The sequence below is a fragment of the Lactuca virosa genome, chromosome 7 (genome assembly GCF_052849685.1).
Source record: "Lactuca virosa cultivar CGN04683 chromosome 7, Lactuca_virosa_CGN04683_v6, whole genome shotgun sequence".
NCBI classification, from domain to species: domain Eukaryota; kingdom Viridiplantae; phylum Streptophyta; class Magnoliopsida; order Asterales; family Asteraceae; genus Lactuca; species Lactuca virosa.
Window position 1 is genome coordinate 43,777,361 of NC_136432.1, and position 15,300 is coordinate 43,792,660.

Sequence of the window (15,300 nt, forward strand, 5' to 3'; positions counted from 1 at the left end):
CATTTGGGTAACAAAGGATAAACTATTATAAAGTAGACTAAAATGTAGGAACTTTTTGAGAGAAATCCTCAAAATCTCTTATGATTTTGGAGAAATATACTTTGAAAATTATGCCCAAATCATTTAAGTAATGTAATTAAGATTAGCAATTGCAAACTTATAATAAACTAATGATTTATTAAACTTTAGACATATTACATAAGCTACCCGTATGTTTTTAATTTTTGTTGCTTTACATAATATGTGTTCATTAGGACGTCATGTACGAGTTGTGAGTTTGTGTGTGAAGATATCCTCGTCGTCATTGTTCAACTACGCACCAGCATCTCCGATTCATTAGGAGAGTTCTTTCGTCCCAAATCAGATTTGGATCATCGTCAAGAAAACGCTACTGTAATCTGAAAAAACCCTCAAGATTTTCTTGGCTACTAATCTTCTACCCTCGATCCCTGCTCCGATTCGGAACACCTGACGCAATTCGATCGATCTTTTCAAGAAAATATAGGCTTCCCATCAGTCGAATTGTCATGGAATGTACATAGCGTGGATTTCAGTTTCTTTCAGGCATATCATCGAACATTTGGTGTGCTTTCGGACAGACTAAATTGTTGGATCGTGACTAAATTGGAGTAATGTCGCTCCCGTTAATGAAACTTGGGACGCTTGCACTAAGAACCCTAAGCAAACCCATTGCCAGTAGACTTAAAAAAGAAGCCGCCATTAACCCCAAATTTCGAACCTCCATTATCGGCATTGCTCAGGTACTGTTACTACAAGAATCGGTATTTCTTCACATTTGTAGTTGATTTATAGATGTTCCCATATTATTAGTATTTGATTTTAATTGTTTTGTTCTTGTTTGTGATTATGATCGAAGATTAAACAACCAATTTTTGTTTCTTTTAATCTTTTATTGGATGGATGGAGTACTACAACAACATAATGTTCTTCATTTATAGAATCACAAACTAAAATGTTGAACCAACATATAACCAATACTCATTGGCTGCATTTTATTCGATGTTTCGACTTTTAATCATTGTGTACGTAATGAATGAATCATGATATATCTATTGTCATGTTTGGTTAGCTCGAATGAAATGAATTAATCATTTGAAAGTTGAAAGATGTTGTTTATTATTACTACATATAGCAAAGTAAATAAACAGATAAATAAAAGAATGTTAGTTTATGAAAATAAATTTTAATTATATGATATAATAATAGGCAAATCATAGGCTCACAACAACGTTACAAAGGAGAATATATGGACATGCAACGGATGTTGAGATTAGACCTTTGAATGAAGAAAGAGCTGTTCAAGTAGCTGGGGACCTTATTGGAGAGCTTTTTGTTTTCACGGTATTCAAACATTCCTCCTAAATTGTACTTATCATATATATATATTTTTAATTATTTTAATGTCGTTTTAGATTTTGAATATTTAATTAGGTTGCTTGTGGTGCCTTGATTTTTGAGGTGCAAAGAAGTGCTAGATCAGAAGCTAAAAGAGAAGAAATTCGTAAGCGAGAAATAGAGGTAACGATTTAAATCTTTAATATCTTGAGCAAATTTGATGTAGTAGGAATGATTACATGTCTTCTTGCTTTTTTGTGTAACAATCACAACCTAAAAGTTATGTTGTTCTTGCTATTTTGTTTTTTTTTTCTTCTTTATTAATATAATAAATGATCTTGAGTAATTTACTTTTACTTTTTTGGTTGATAGATTATGAGGCAACGAGATGAAGATATAGCAAAACAAATGGAGTTTCTTATGAAAAAGCTCGAAGAACTTGAAAAAGCCACCAAAGGAAAAACATTGACTAGTAGTCAAACCAACAATGTCAAGTGAACGAAATCATTCTCTTGATTTTTGTTTTTCTAACCATTGATTTGGCTACAAAATAATTCAATTATATTTGATTCTTGATTGATGTGTATTGGACAAAACTCTTTACATCTTATAAAAAAGGTTGTTTTGATAACACAAATATAGACCAAGAACAATTTACACGAAAATTTGTACTGGTTTTATTTTTGGAACAGATAATGTAGCTCATTTTTGCATTCTTGATTGATTGATTATCTTAAATAGTAGTATTATGTAGGTAGAATGGAAATCTCTTCATTGCATTATTAATATGCTCATGGTATAATCTTGCAAGAAAGAAGCACAAGATGCTTATTCTCTTCAATAGTTGTTATACTCTTGAAAAAGTCGGATATATTCTGATCGATCATGTTATATACTTTTTTCTTACGTGGGTTTTATTTATATAAAAAGAGGTAAAAGATGTTTTTGTGCCTTGTGGATCTCATTTACTTTAAAAAGTGAAATCCCAAATTGAGGATAGAGAATGGTCAATACCATAGTATTCTTATCCTGTAGGTTTTTTTATCAGCTCTCTCTCTCTCTCTTTTTTTTTTTTTTTTTTTTTTTTTTTTTTGAATGTTGGGTTAAATAATTTAAAAACCTATTTGAGGAAATGACAGTGTATATGAGAAATAAAAGTAAAAAAATAAATAAGAGCAAATTTGTAAAAAAGTTTATCCCTTAACAAGAAAAGCTTGTTTTCCTCAATTTCATTATTAAGTCACTGAAAGTTGGAAACAATAAGTTTATTAGTTAAAAATGTTTGAAAAAATAATAATATGCATTTCAAATGTGTAAATTTATATTAAAGCTAGAAACCACAAGCTAAGAACTCCTTAAAATAGTTGAAGTAGCTTCTCGATTCCGAGTTTTTGTTCTAAATTGAAAATTGAAAATTTGTACTTCTAAACATTTTTTTTTAATTCGAGTTTAAAAAGAGAAAAAAAAAACTAAGGTTGCCTAACAAAGCATAAGTAAAAGAACAAACAGAGCATCATTTATTTTCTAATCATTTTTTGTTTAAATGATGTGGAAAATTGGAATTAATGGATAGAAAATAGAGTCCATGAACCTACAATGTGATGCTTTCAAGACTTTTTGTATATGGAATTGGAGCATCAAGAATTGCCCTCAAAAGAATCTAATGAATGGTTGTGGATTGTATGCTCCTTTATGCCTTTCTTGCTATTCTAATCTTCCCCTTGCCATCCCACACAACCTTCTCATCTTTAGTTCTATTTACATGGAAATGAATGGATGAAAATGAGCCGATAAGTTTAGTCAGATGACATGGTAAAACGGATAATTTTAATACAAGTTAAACAAATAATAAACCGCACTATCTGATTTGTCCATGTCAACTCACCCCATGACCATGTCACAGGTAAATCATACAACACTAGTAATATTTTAGGTTTGTTGGGATTCGATCATTGGATCTACTATGTCGAATTTCATACCTTAACCATTAAACCCCATCGAAAGATCAATACAGGTTAAAATGAGATGGGTTAAGTTGGATTCACATACCAATATTTTTTTGTGCTTTTTTGCTATGAGTTTTATAAGTATATAATATCTTAAAAATGATTATAAGAACTAACTATTATTAAAATAATATAAATGATGTATTAAAAGAATTGGGAATTTTCGACCAATTTGATCTAAACAAGATAAGATATAATGCAAAATAATTTTGGTTTTAAATAAATAAATCAAAATTATGACCAATAATATGAACAAAATTATCTTGTTAGAAAAAATAATTGCTAAAGAGAACCTCCATGCATTTTGATTCTAAGGATATTACGGTATTACCCAATCACCCGTCCTCAAATTACAATGTTATTTCTTTGGATTTGTTTCTATACATTTCCTTAATTTGTTTCTAAAATTGTTACTCCATCAATTTTATGCTTTTATTGATGGTTACCATGGAGATTCGGTTCTCAATGATTCTTATTTTAATTTTCTTTAATTTATTAATTTTATTCATAAAGAATATTTAATTTTTTAAATTCATATTTTTATTACTTTAAGATTTAAGATGAAACGAAAAGATTTCTATTTTTGTTTTCTCATGGTCTAAATTTTAAATTTATTTTGGAATAAATTGTATAGAAGGAAAATATTCCGAACATATTTTTAGGTTATGTAATTAATATTTTCAGATAAAAGTTTTAGTATCTATTATTTTTTTGTAGCATTTTAGGGGTTACACATTCATTTATACTTTTATTTGGTAGGTAATAAAAAGTTCATTTAGGACACACTGTTTTTGTAAGACATGAATGCAACTATGGCCACATATTTTGTAGGCCAAAAAAAAAATTAAAAAAAATACAAAAATAATGCTTTTGCATTAATTTTTTTAATATCCACAAAATATAAAAAGAATTACAAAAAAACTTTCTTATGAAATATTATAATGTTCATAATAAATATAAATAGAGTATTTGTAATATTTTATAAGAATATTGTTAAACTTTTATAGCAAAATTTATATTGTTATACTACTAGTAATATTCTATAAAAAATATAGTAAATGATTTTAAAAATTTATGCTGTACTATTCCGATAATATACTACAAATTATATTTTTATTAATAATATTATGTTATAACAATTCATTAAAACGATCATGTATGACCATTGTAATATTATTATAGAATTTTACATATTATTTTTTTAACCTCAAAATGTATATTAAAAAACCGATATCCATGTAGGTTTGATGTCAGGAGTTTGACTATTTGACTCTGTTAAATTTGTATCTTTCAATTATGCTACATATGTAAGAAATTTTCCTTGAAAATCCTATTGAGGCAGAATTTGCCATGTAAAAAAGCTCGAATTCGCGATCATCATTGAAATATTGCAGTGAGACTTCTACAAAATCGTTTGCTCCAAAAAAATATAACAAAAATAGCTCCATTGCAAATGAACCCTTCCTTAATTTAGTATACTTATCATATAAACAATTAATACGCCTTAGATTTTTGTTAGATTTGAAAAATTATAAATTTTGGACGAATAAATCATAGACCCAATATTACATTAGGGTCCCTTTTTATTTTGTTCTTTTGACCGAGAGATTGTAGCAATGAAAAAAGCTCAAAAAAAATGCTATGATTATTTTAATTTGATTAAAGTCTTTACCTTTTCGAACTTCACTTGGGGCTACTTAGCTTAGGGATAATGACTTGAAAGAGTAACAAACTTTCAATTTTGTTCACATTTAGTCACTAAACTTTATTTCGTTATCTATTTGCCATTGAACTATTGAAACTGTTCACATTTTACCCTTATGACCGGTTGTTACCGGTCATAAGGGTAGAATGTGAACAATTTCAATAGTTCAATGGCAAATAGATAACGAAATAAAGTTTAGTGACTAAATGTGAACAAAGTCGAAAGTTCGTTTCCCTCGAAAAAGTTCAATGACTAAATGTGAACAAACTTCCTCTTGTATTATGTTTTAGCAAATTATTTATTTTTGTTAAAGTTTAGTGTCTAAACCCCTCCCCCTTTTTATAATTGAAAAATGATTATAAAACCAAAAAGGGAATGAGAAAGCGCTCAATTCAGAATTTTCTATCCAAAACTCCCCTTTTATGACATGAGAGAAAGAGAGAGAGAGACATGTAAACACCTCTATATAAGGTGGGTTCATACCACATGTAGAGGTGTGCTTGAGAGATGTAACATTGAGAGTGTTAGTGTGTGTTAATTATGTAGATTTAGATCTAAATCCTTTTTGTAAATCCAAAATCAGATTGGAGATGGTTCATACCACATGTAGAGGTGTGCTTGAGAGATGTAACATTGAGAGTGTTAGTGTGTGTTAATTATGTAGATTTAGATCTAGATCCTTTTTGTAAATCCAAACCAATGGTCATAATTCACATCAGTGAGAATGGTTCATTTTTTTGTAAATCCAAAATCATATTGGAAATTTTGATTTTTTATTTTGGAAAATGTCAAACCATTGGTTTTTTATTTCGGTTTCGGTTTTTTGTTTTTTTTTTAAATATATTTTCAGGGTTTTGTGTTTTTTTTTTATTTCATAGATTTTTTCATCAACAAATGTTGCTACAATTTAACAAAAATAAATAATTTGCTAAAACATAATACAAGAGGAAGTTTGTTTACATTTAGTCATTGAACTTTTTAGAGGGAAACGAACTTTTGATTTTGTTCACATTTAGTCACTAAACTTTTTTTCGTTATCTATTTGCCACTAAACTATTGAAATTGTTCACATTTTACCCTTATGACCGGTAACAGCCGGTCATAAGGGTAAATGTGAACAGTTTCAATAGTTCAATGACAAATAGATAACGAAAAAAGTTTAGTGACTAAATGTGAATAAAGTCGAAAGTTTGTTACCCTTTCAAGTCATTATCCCCTTAGCTTATATCACAATATTTTCATCTGAAAGTGTTTTTAAATAAAACATATATGGTTTAACATTCAAATTATATAATTATATAACACCTAAATTATTAAAAACGTATTCACTTATGTGCAAAAAAATTAAATATATTATATATATATTTTTTATAAAAGTTATACTACATTTTAATAAAAGTAAACTTTGAAAATAATAGTATTAAAGTAACAGTTCGTTCGACGTATATATATATTCCCCTAAGAACTTTTGGCGCCGAGATGCAATTGACCACTTTGAGGTGGAGGGTACCAAATTCTCTCTTTATGATCCAAACCCTTGCTAAATCTCTAACTCATCCGCATCTCGAATATCAAAACAAGTAATCTGTAATCTCTTTTCCCAATCTTTACTAGTTCGTTTTCAATTTTGTTGGTTTTGCTCGACATTTTGTTATTTCTGTTTCCTGTTTGATTCCAGTTCGTTTCTAGTAGTTTGATTGAGAAATAGTGATTTTATATTGGTGTATCGAACACTGTATCGAATTCTGAGTTTGAATTCGCTTTAGATTTTTCGGGTTTTTGTGAAATCGGATGCTTTTGGTGTTGAATTTTTGCAGGTGATTGTTGGAGGGAAGAGAGAGAAATTACGTCATATCATTCTCTTCTTCGAATGAGGAGAGGTGCAAAGTCACACAGGATATTCAAAGACAGGGCTATGAACCGCGTTGATGATCTTCAAGGCATGTTCATGGATCTGCAATCTGCAAGGAAGGACAGCCGTAACATCGACATGGCTGTACTCGAGGAACAAGTTCATCAGATGCTCAAAGAATGGAAGAAAGAACTTAACGAACCTTCTCCTTCTCCTTCTCTGCAACAGGTATGGCATATAGCTATAGTCTATTTCCGTGTGTTTTTTTGGATGTTATTGTGATTTAATCAGCAGTTTGAATGTGTGTTCTCATTTACTTTCTTGGATTTTTTATGCAGGGTGCAAGTTTAAGATCCTTTTCGCCAGACATAAGTAGGTTATTGCAACTCTATGATGAAGAAGATGATGCAACCAGTGGGTTGGCTGCTCCAAAACCCGATCCAGATGCCCAAAACGCCACTCAAAATGCTACTTTCCACAAGGTGAATATTTTGTCTTTTGATTCTTACACCAGTTACATGACCTATGATTTAAAGATTAATGGAAAACTTATATGTAAATGTTACAGAACTTTCTTGCAACTCAGATGTGTCAAGAACAAGGGGTGGATACGTCTTTTGGGATAAACACAACAGGAGTACATAATCCAGGTGTAGATACACAATTTGATTATATATCATTTGATATGCCACGTGGATTTGAGCAAAACTGTAATGATGGAGTTTATGGTATGTGGGGTGAAGATGCTTTACCTCAAATCACTACCTATCTGCCTAACATTTGCCCTCCACCTTCTGCTTTTTTGGGACCAAAATGTGCTCTTTGGGATTGTCCCAGACCGGCTCAAGGGTGGTGCTCTGAGAGGGCGGTTCAATGGTGGTGCACCAATTATTGCAGCGGTTTGCATGCTACAATAGCTCAAAATGAAGGTCAACCAGGGATGACACCTGTCATAAGACCTAAAGGCATTGAGTTGAAGGATAATTTGCTTTTTGCTGCACTTTGTGCAAAAGCACAGGGGAAAACGGTTGGTGTTCCAGAGTGTGAAGGGGCAGCCACTGCAAAATCACCATGGAATGCTCCCGGTGAGGCTACTCGTCTTTTTTTTTTTTTTTTGTCATTCAAGTGTTTAATTATTTATTACATGACAGGACATAAGAGACTGTGTTCGACATGTATTATTGGACTACGACTGAGACTGATGTCAATGGGACAAAAATTGCACTCCTTTGTCCCACCCAAAAAAGGTGAAACAAGGTGGGGCATGGACTTGTCCTTGATCTCTCACATGTGAAAAAGACGAAAATACCCTTCTCGTCCTTTTCATCAAAATAGCCCTAGAAAGCTTGTTGAGTCTTGGCCTGTCACCTTCAGTCCTATCCCGGGACGGGATAGGATAGGATTGGATCGGACAAGACTGAACAAGCTCTCTAAGGCTATTTTTGATGAAAAGGACGAGAAGGGTATTTTTGTCTTTTTCACATGTGAGAGATCAAAGGCAAGTCCATGTACCATCTTGTTTCACCTTTTTGGGTAGGACAAAAGAGTGTAATTTTTGTTCCATTGACATCAGTCTCAGTCGTACTCCAATACATGTCAAACACAGTACTGTAACACACTAACACACTCTGTACAATATATGTTATGTACTGTCGTGTCATGTCGTATAATATTGTTTCTAACGGTGAACTTTTTTTCAGAGCTCTTTGATCTCTCGGTTTTTGAGGGAGAAACACTGCGCGAATGGTTATTTTTCGATAAACCGCGAAGGGCATTCGAGAGCGGAAACAGAAAGCAAAGATCACTCCCGGATTACAACGGGAGAGGTTGGCATGAATCAAGAAGACAAGTAATCAATGAATCCGGATGGCTAAAAAGATCCTATTACATGGACCCACAACCCATGAAGTTCATCGAATGGCACCTCTACGAATACGAAATCAACAAGTATGACACTTGTGCATTATATAGATTAGAACTAAAACTTGTTGACAAAAAAAAGAGCCCAAAAGGAAAGATTGCTAATGAATCGGTTATCAATCTTCAAAAACAAATGGGGAGACTTAAAGGAAGGGGAAAAGGATGTGCGACTGTTTACCCTGATTTGAGCCAAACGAAACGAACATTGGATGGTGAGTATGGAGGAAACACGGGATTTAACTATCTTATTGAGGATCTTGGTGGCTACTACTTAACATAATTTGAAGAAAATTTGAGAAGGGTTTTTTGTTTTTGCTTAGAAAGATTAAAAAACACTAATGTTGACATGTTTTTATATATAGGTTGCTTTTGGCAATATAATAACACATTATGATCTTGTTTATGAAGATTTTGAATCATTGGTATTGTGATTTTTTTTTTTCTAATTCAATAAGGATGTATAAGATTGAATATAGTTTATTCAATCTTTAAATCAATAATATAATTTTTGTGTATTCCATACATTGCGTAGCAAATCATGAACGTTTTGGCCAAAATACTTTTCATGAGCACATACTTGTAAAGTTGTAATAAGTGAATATGCGCCAACAAATTATGAAGACTTCAAAAACATGAAGTTATCTTGATGACCTAAGCTCAAAGCTTCTTTCGATCTCCATAGCTTAATTTTAAAAGCATGAGGTGTTGATCATTTTACAATAATCAAATATTCATTTCTTAAATAGAGTAACACCCCTGGTAGGGTCTTTAAAAATAATATCTTATAACATCGTTAAAGATTAAAAAAGAAAAATTCATCATAGCGGTAGTCACATTAGAATTTCAAAGTTCAAACCATTTTAACAAAAAGGTGAAATTTATTTAATTCAAGGACGAGAATTTAAACGTTCATAGCAACGGATTATTCTGTACCTAAGACATGTTATCTCTAGATATTTAATAATTTTTTCACAAAATTTAAACGTCTATAGAAATGAATTTTTCTACCGGATGGCTTTGGAAAAAGGCTAACTACGACGAATGTTTCAACCACCATAAGACAAAATGACGAACCTTAAGAGCATAAGGTATATTCACAATACATTACTCTAAAAAGTCTCATCATCTTAACGTCACATCACCTTAACGCCACATCATCTCTACTTCCACATAAATACTTAGAAATTCCTCACCTCTCAACATCATATGCATCGTTTTATTTTTATTATTTAAATACAACACTTGTATAAAAAAGTTACATTCCCAAAACTAAGTGAAATTTTCATTAATAAAAATTACATCAAACTTAAAGAATAACTACTTTAATAAAAAAAATTAAAAAAAATATAGTTATATCTTTCTCTAATTCCCCGTTGCTAAAACATTTGGAGCTCTTCTGGTGACAGATATTTGGTAGTCGTCATGTTCAAAATTTATATTGGAAAATATTTATTGTTGTCGTCTCGCTTCATTTTTAATGCTTATTTTTTTCTTTAGCAAGTAAATATGTTCGTCCAGTTTTTCCAAAAGTATTTGCGCTATATTCCTTTCGCATATGATTTTTTTTTCTCAACGAAGATGCCACGCCATTTTCCTTTGTTCCTTCCATGTTCCAATCAGTTGTTGAAGGGATACTTCCGGTGGACATTCTTCAACGTCATCGTTGAGCTCAATTCTTGTATCGATGTTCGACATATTTGTGTAGTCATTTGACTCTGACGTTTTGTTGGAGTCCGTAGATTGCGAGAGCACTTCCAGATTAAGCACCCAATTCAGACACACTTTCATATAACTAGCCATGCTTTTATGGCTAAATGATTTACCATCGTTGGTGGTCCAATATTGTTGAAGTTTGATATTTAAAATGTTGAAATCGTTGGATCCATTTTTATGCATATTCATAAGATTATTGAACATATTGTTAAAGTTGGTGCAACTAGCTCTTAACCCGCATCATTTTCCATAAACATTGTTGTTACTCCGCTAAAAGCCTTTTCCTTTCTTGGCTTGGAAGAGGTCTAAAACGTTTCCCAAAAAAGCTTTTGAAGATTGGTGGTTGGCGTTATGTTTATCTTCATATATAAATATCAAAGCTCGCGATAATGCCGTTTTCTCGTCTTCAGTTCAACTTCTAGGACATTTGTTTGTCTTCATTTTGGGTTTTCTTTTTGAAGTGTTCCGGTACCGATTTGTCTTTGTCTTTGGAAAGTTGGACTTTAAAAGGTTGAAATTGAAAATGGTGAAATTGTTGAGAGTACTCATTTGTTTGGAATGAGTTCGGTTGTTGGAAGGTGTTTTGTTGGAATGGGGTTGGTTGTTCGAAGGTGTTCGGTTATTGGAAGTAATTTTGTAGAAATGGATGTTGGCAAAGGTGCCCGTCTTGAATTCGTGAGCCTTATAACATATTCATGAATCCACTAGTAGAAATGTGAGTACTGTAGAGGTGTTGTGTTTAGTATTTAGTGCATACAAACCGATGGGTGAATCAATTTTGTATGTTTGACATGTTTGAGTTTTGTTCCATAGTTTGATTTAAATTAAAGGGAAAAAAATTATAAAGAGTATGAATTATAGAGTATAAAAATAATTAAATAGATGTTGTAGTGTGGAAATGTGTATGATAATTAGCTAGTATTTATAAGTAAAATTGAAATATCTATTTTTTTACAAAAGCGCATAAACAAAGTTATTCCACATCTCTCTCTCTCTCTCTCTCTCTCTCTCTCTCTCTCTCTCTCTCTCTCTCTCTCTCTCTCTCTCTCTCCTCCAGAGTTATTCCTCATCACAACCACACCACATAGGGCGGTGTTTACACGTCTACGTGAACGCAAGCCATCCCATGCTATTTGCATGGTGTGTATATCTCATGGTCTTGTAGTGACAAGTGTTGACATTTAGTATTTACAATGACAATTTTTTTTCTTACGGTTGGTTATTGGTTAGAAATTAAATTCATCAAGTTAGTTAATTTGACTATGTTCGTGTTTAAACTCGGGACCTCCAATGTAAGAGGTGTAAGAAAATCGTGATAAAATAGCCTTGAAAATTCTGAGAATTGTGGTTTCACTTTCAGATTAAAGTATTTGGGTGAGACTCCTAATCTTTAATCGGATAAGACTCAGAGAGAGACAAGAACAAAGAATGTTTGATGATATTTCGTATGTACCAGAAAATGAGACCAAAAACCAACTTTTAGATCATTGTCTGAAAACTGTCATATGACAGTTTTAAACTGTCATAGAACTATAAAAACTGTCATAAAACGGATATATGGATAAGGGTCAAACCAATGGTCAATTATCTGAAAAATCAATTTTCTGATGCATTTTTAATATAGCAACATACCCTATATAAAAAATTTTCGCGCTGACCTGGCAGCTTGACCCCAGCCAAGGGCTCTGCCCCTTCGACCCCGCCAGGGGCTGCCGCCCCTTGGACCTCGCTCCCAGGGGCGCTGCCCCCGGACCCCCGTTCGTTCAGGGGCTTCGCCCCTAAATGACAGTGTACTTTGAAACTTGATGAAACTTAAACAAGTGTGTACTCCACACCTTCCTTACTTGTTTAATATTTATCAAGATCACTTTTGGTCAACAAACTAATCCCATTACACTTAAATAAAATTGATGATAACAAAATCACCAACAAGAGGCTTCCAGCCTTCCACGTCTACCAAGTGGGCTACTCCTACATTGACATTTACAATGACAACTTCCCTATATACATTGAAGAAGAATCAAATTATCAAATATAGATGAAAGTAAAAAAGCTATATATCCCTAAACTAATTTAGATAACTATTCCCTAATATATGCAATAACTAAAAAAAACTATACAAAATAGAGGCCCTGATTGGACCTAAAAACCAAAAAAGAGAAAATTGTCAACGTCCCTGCAGAAGGAGTCGCGTTGCAAAATCCGCCATAAAAGAAACACACCGCGGTCGTTTCCGTCGTTGACTCTTTCTCTTGCGATTCCAATTTCGTCGAAATTGTTGATGTGGCAAAAATCGATCAAAGGTGCTTAAATAAGATTCTATTGCCACTTCTTTAGCATCGCAAACGACATATTTCCTACTATTCAATGTACAAGGTGGCAAGGTGCCCAAAAACGTAGTATTCTTCACCCGAAATCATCGATCAATAGATATAAAGATATGTTCTTTCAGACTTTGCAACACCTAGCTTTCATGAGAGTAGATGTGTTTTTATATATATTACCTAGAGCAACACTTGGCTTTCTTCACAGCAGACACGTCATCTTTGTCTCCAATATTTATTGTCTGCCCTTTAAGTACAACCGATGGCTCGTTAGCGATGCCAAGGGCCTTCCGGCTCATAACACGATAAATCTGGGTAAGCACTTCCGTGAACGCTTTCTCAACGTTCAGTGACTCGAGAGCTGATGTTTCCATGAAGAAGACGTTCTCTCTTTCGGAAAAAGCCTTGGCCTCATCTGTTGTCACAGCCCTTAAGTGTCCGAGATCGGCCTTGTTTCCTACGAGCATGATGACAATGTTTTGGTCTGTGTGTTCTCGGAGTTCCTTTAGCCATCGCTCGATGTTATAAAATGTTACCTTTCGGGTGATGTCGTATACGATCAGTGCACCCACTGTTCCTCTGTAGTAAGCACTCGTGATGGCTCGGTATCTGAAACGTAACATAAATCAACACCGTGATAACCTTGTTTCAATCGATGAATGCTAAATTCTTTAAAAAGTTAAGAACTTTAGCAAAAGATATTTCATGTTTCATGAAAGAAGACCGGACCCACGACAATTTGTTGATTCATTAACATGAAAAACACGAACACGAGTTTTTTTTCATGGGTTCGAACAATCTTTATTATGAAAGATAATACCTTTCTTGTCCAGCAGTGTCCCATATTTGCCCCTTGATAGTTTTGTCATCAACACGGATGCTACGAGTGGCGAATTCGACCCCAATCGTGGACTTGGAATCAAGGCTGAATTCATTCTTGGAGAAACGTGACAAAAGGTTAGATTTACCTACACCTGAATCACCGATCAAAACTACCTTATACAAGTAATCATAATCGTCGTCTGTATATGATGCCATTTCTCTTTCCCTCTGTGCACAGATTTGTGTTTATGGTTGAGATAGAGAAACCATGTTCAGAGAGATGAAGATGAATGGAACACATGAGGCGATTTGGGTTGTTGTTACAGGCTTCAGAAATTTAGGGAAAAAGAGAGGTCAAAATGGAGTTTGTGTGTAATAAAATATTGGCATGGTACAGCGGACCATATAAGGAATCCTAATCGCCTAATCCAAACATTGTATGTAATGATCTGAGGCTATTTAAGGCATATGATACATGCATAAGTACGTAGGATGGGTTAAAAAACAAAATTATATGGGAAATTAAACCACAAAACTTCGTGATAACCAATTAATTATTTTTAAACAAAATTCTTTAAAGGAACCCTATAGTAAGGCACTAGAGAGCAACATATTACACATTTACATGGAGAGAGGTCAATAAGATCTTCAGGACTAGAAGCATTACATTGTTCCCGAGTTTAACTTAACGAATGAAAAGAAAAGAAATAGATACAAGTGAGAAGAAAAAAAAAATATGACAAAACTTCAAAAATGGTCCTTGTGGTTTTCGAAAATCTGAAGTTTAGTCCCTAATCTTTAAAAACCTCACAGATGGTCCCTGTGGTTTCAAAACTTTTAACAAATGGTCCTTTTCGCTAACTTCGTTAGCATTTAACCGTTAAGTGAATGACATTTCTGTCATTTTACAACCACAGGGACCATTTATGATGTTTTGCCTTATTTTAAAAAAAAAGAAAAAAATATAATTATTTAATATTAAATGGCCCCACCCTCTCTCTCTCTCTCACTCACACACACACACACACACACTCTCTCTCTCTCTCTCTCTCTCTCTCTCTCTCTCTAAACCCTCAATCAGATCCTAAAAGGCACCACCACCCGAAATTCCTTAGCCGCCTCCGTCATCCACACAAGAAATAATGGTGACTGAGATCTCTCATTCCTTCCTCCCGTTGTCGCATCGCCTCCAGACGGTGTCACCTCCTTCCTCGACTTCTCGATTCTGCCTCCTAATCTAGATTCATGATGTGGAATTTGCGAGTCTTCAATCAAATCTTCAACTATCATTATCAATCTTCTACTACTACTGCTCATCATCGATTCAATCCTAGTCTCGAAAATTGAGATTTCATGTTGTGGAATTCGTGAGTAATTCACTCAATTTGGAAGATCTGGTTAATTTGATCCCTATATCTTATTGTTTTCCTTCCACTTTGATCGATCACTCCACTCTGTGAATCTACACTTGATGAAGCAACCGATCATTCAATCAATCGTTTCTTTTTCTTGATTAGAAATCTGATGATATGATTACCTTCACTTCGATTCAAGGAACCGATTGAAGATCTGATTGGAGATGCCGATGAGATAAGTTATCGA

The 15,300-nt window shown here is 33.3% G+C and overlaps 3 protein-coding genes across 4 annotated transcripts; 2 read left to right on the forward strand and 1 right to left on the reverse strand.

Moving 5' to 3' along the window:
* Positions 1–226: 226 nt before the first annotated feature.
* LOC145125395 (OPA3-like protein) lies at positions 227–2,036 on the forward strand. The gene is made up of 4 exons (XM_079060857.1): positions 227–761; positions 1,228–1,362; positions 1,453–1,539; positions 1,729–2,036. The coding sequence occupies exons 1-4, from the start codon at positions 633–635 to the stop codon at positions 1,852–1,854; spliced, it is 477 nt and encodes a 158-aa protein (XP_078916983.1). The 5' UTR covers positions 227–632; the 3' UTR covers positions 1,855–2,036.
* Positions 2,037–6,538: 4,502 nt separating this feature from the next.
* On the forward strand, positions 6,539–9,246 carry LOC145125384 (transcription factor VOZ1-like). 2 transcript variants are annotated; one of them, XM_079060848.1, is made up of 5 exons: positions 6,539–6,654; positions 6,885–7,147; positions 7,258–7,401; positions 7,488–8,004; positions 8,620–9,246. In XM_079060848.1, exons 2-5 carry the CDS (start codon positions 6,938–6,940, stop codon positions 9,117–9,119), a joined length of 1,371 nt encoding a protein of 456 aa, XP_078916974.1. In that variant the 5' UTR covers positions 6,539–6,654; positions 6,885–6,937; the 3' UTR covers positions 9,120–9,246. The 2 variants fall into 2 exon arrangements, with proteins under 2 accessions (XP_078916974.1, XP_078916975.1); XM_079060849.1 differs by having other exon boundaries at positions 6,539–6,647.
* A 3,398-nt stretch (positions 9,247–12,644) lies between these two features.
* Positions 12,645–14,033, reverse strand: LOC145124213 (ras-related protein RABA1f-like). Its single transcript, XM_079059474.1, has 2 exons — positions 13,697–14,033; positions 12,645–13,485 (listed from the first exon to the last, which is right to left on the reverse strand). The coding sequence occupies exons 1-2, from the start codon at positions 13,912–13,914 to the stop codon at positions 13,053–13,055; spliced, it is 651 nt and encodes a 216-aa protein (XP_078915600.1). The 5' UTR covers positions 13,915–14,033; the 3' UTR covers positions 12,645–13,052.
* Positions 14,034–15,300: the final 1,267 nt, after the last annotated feature.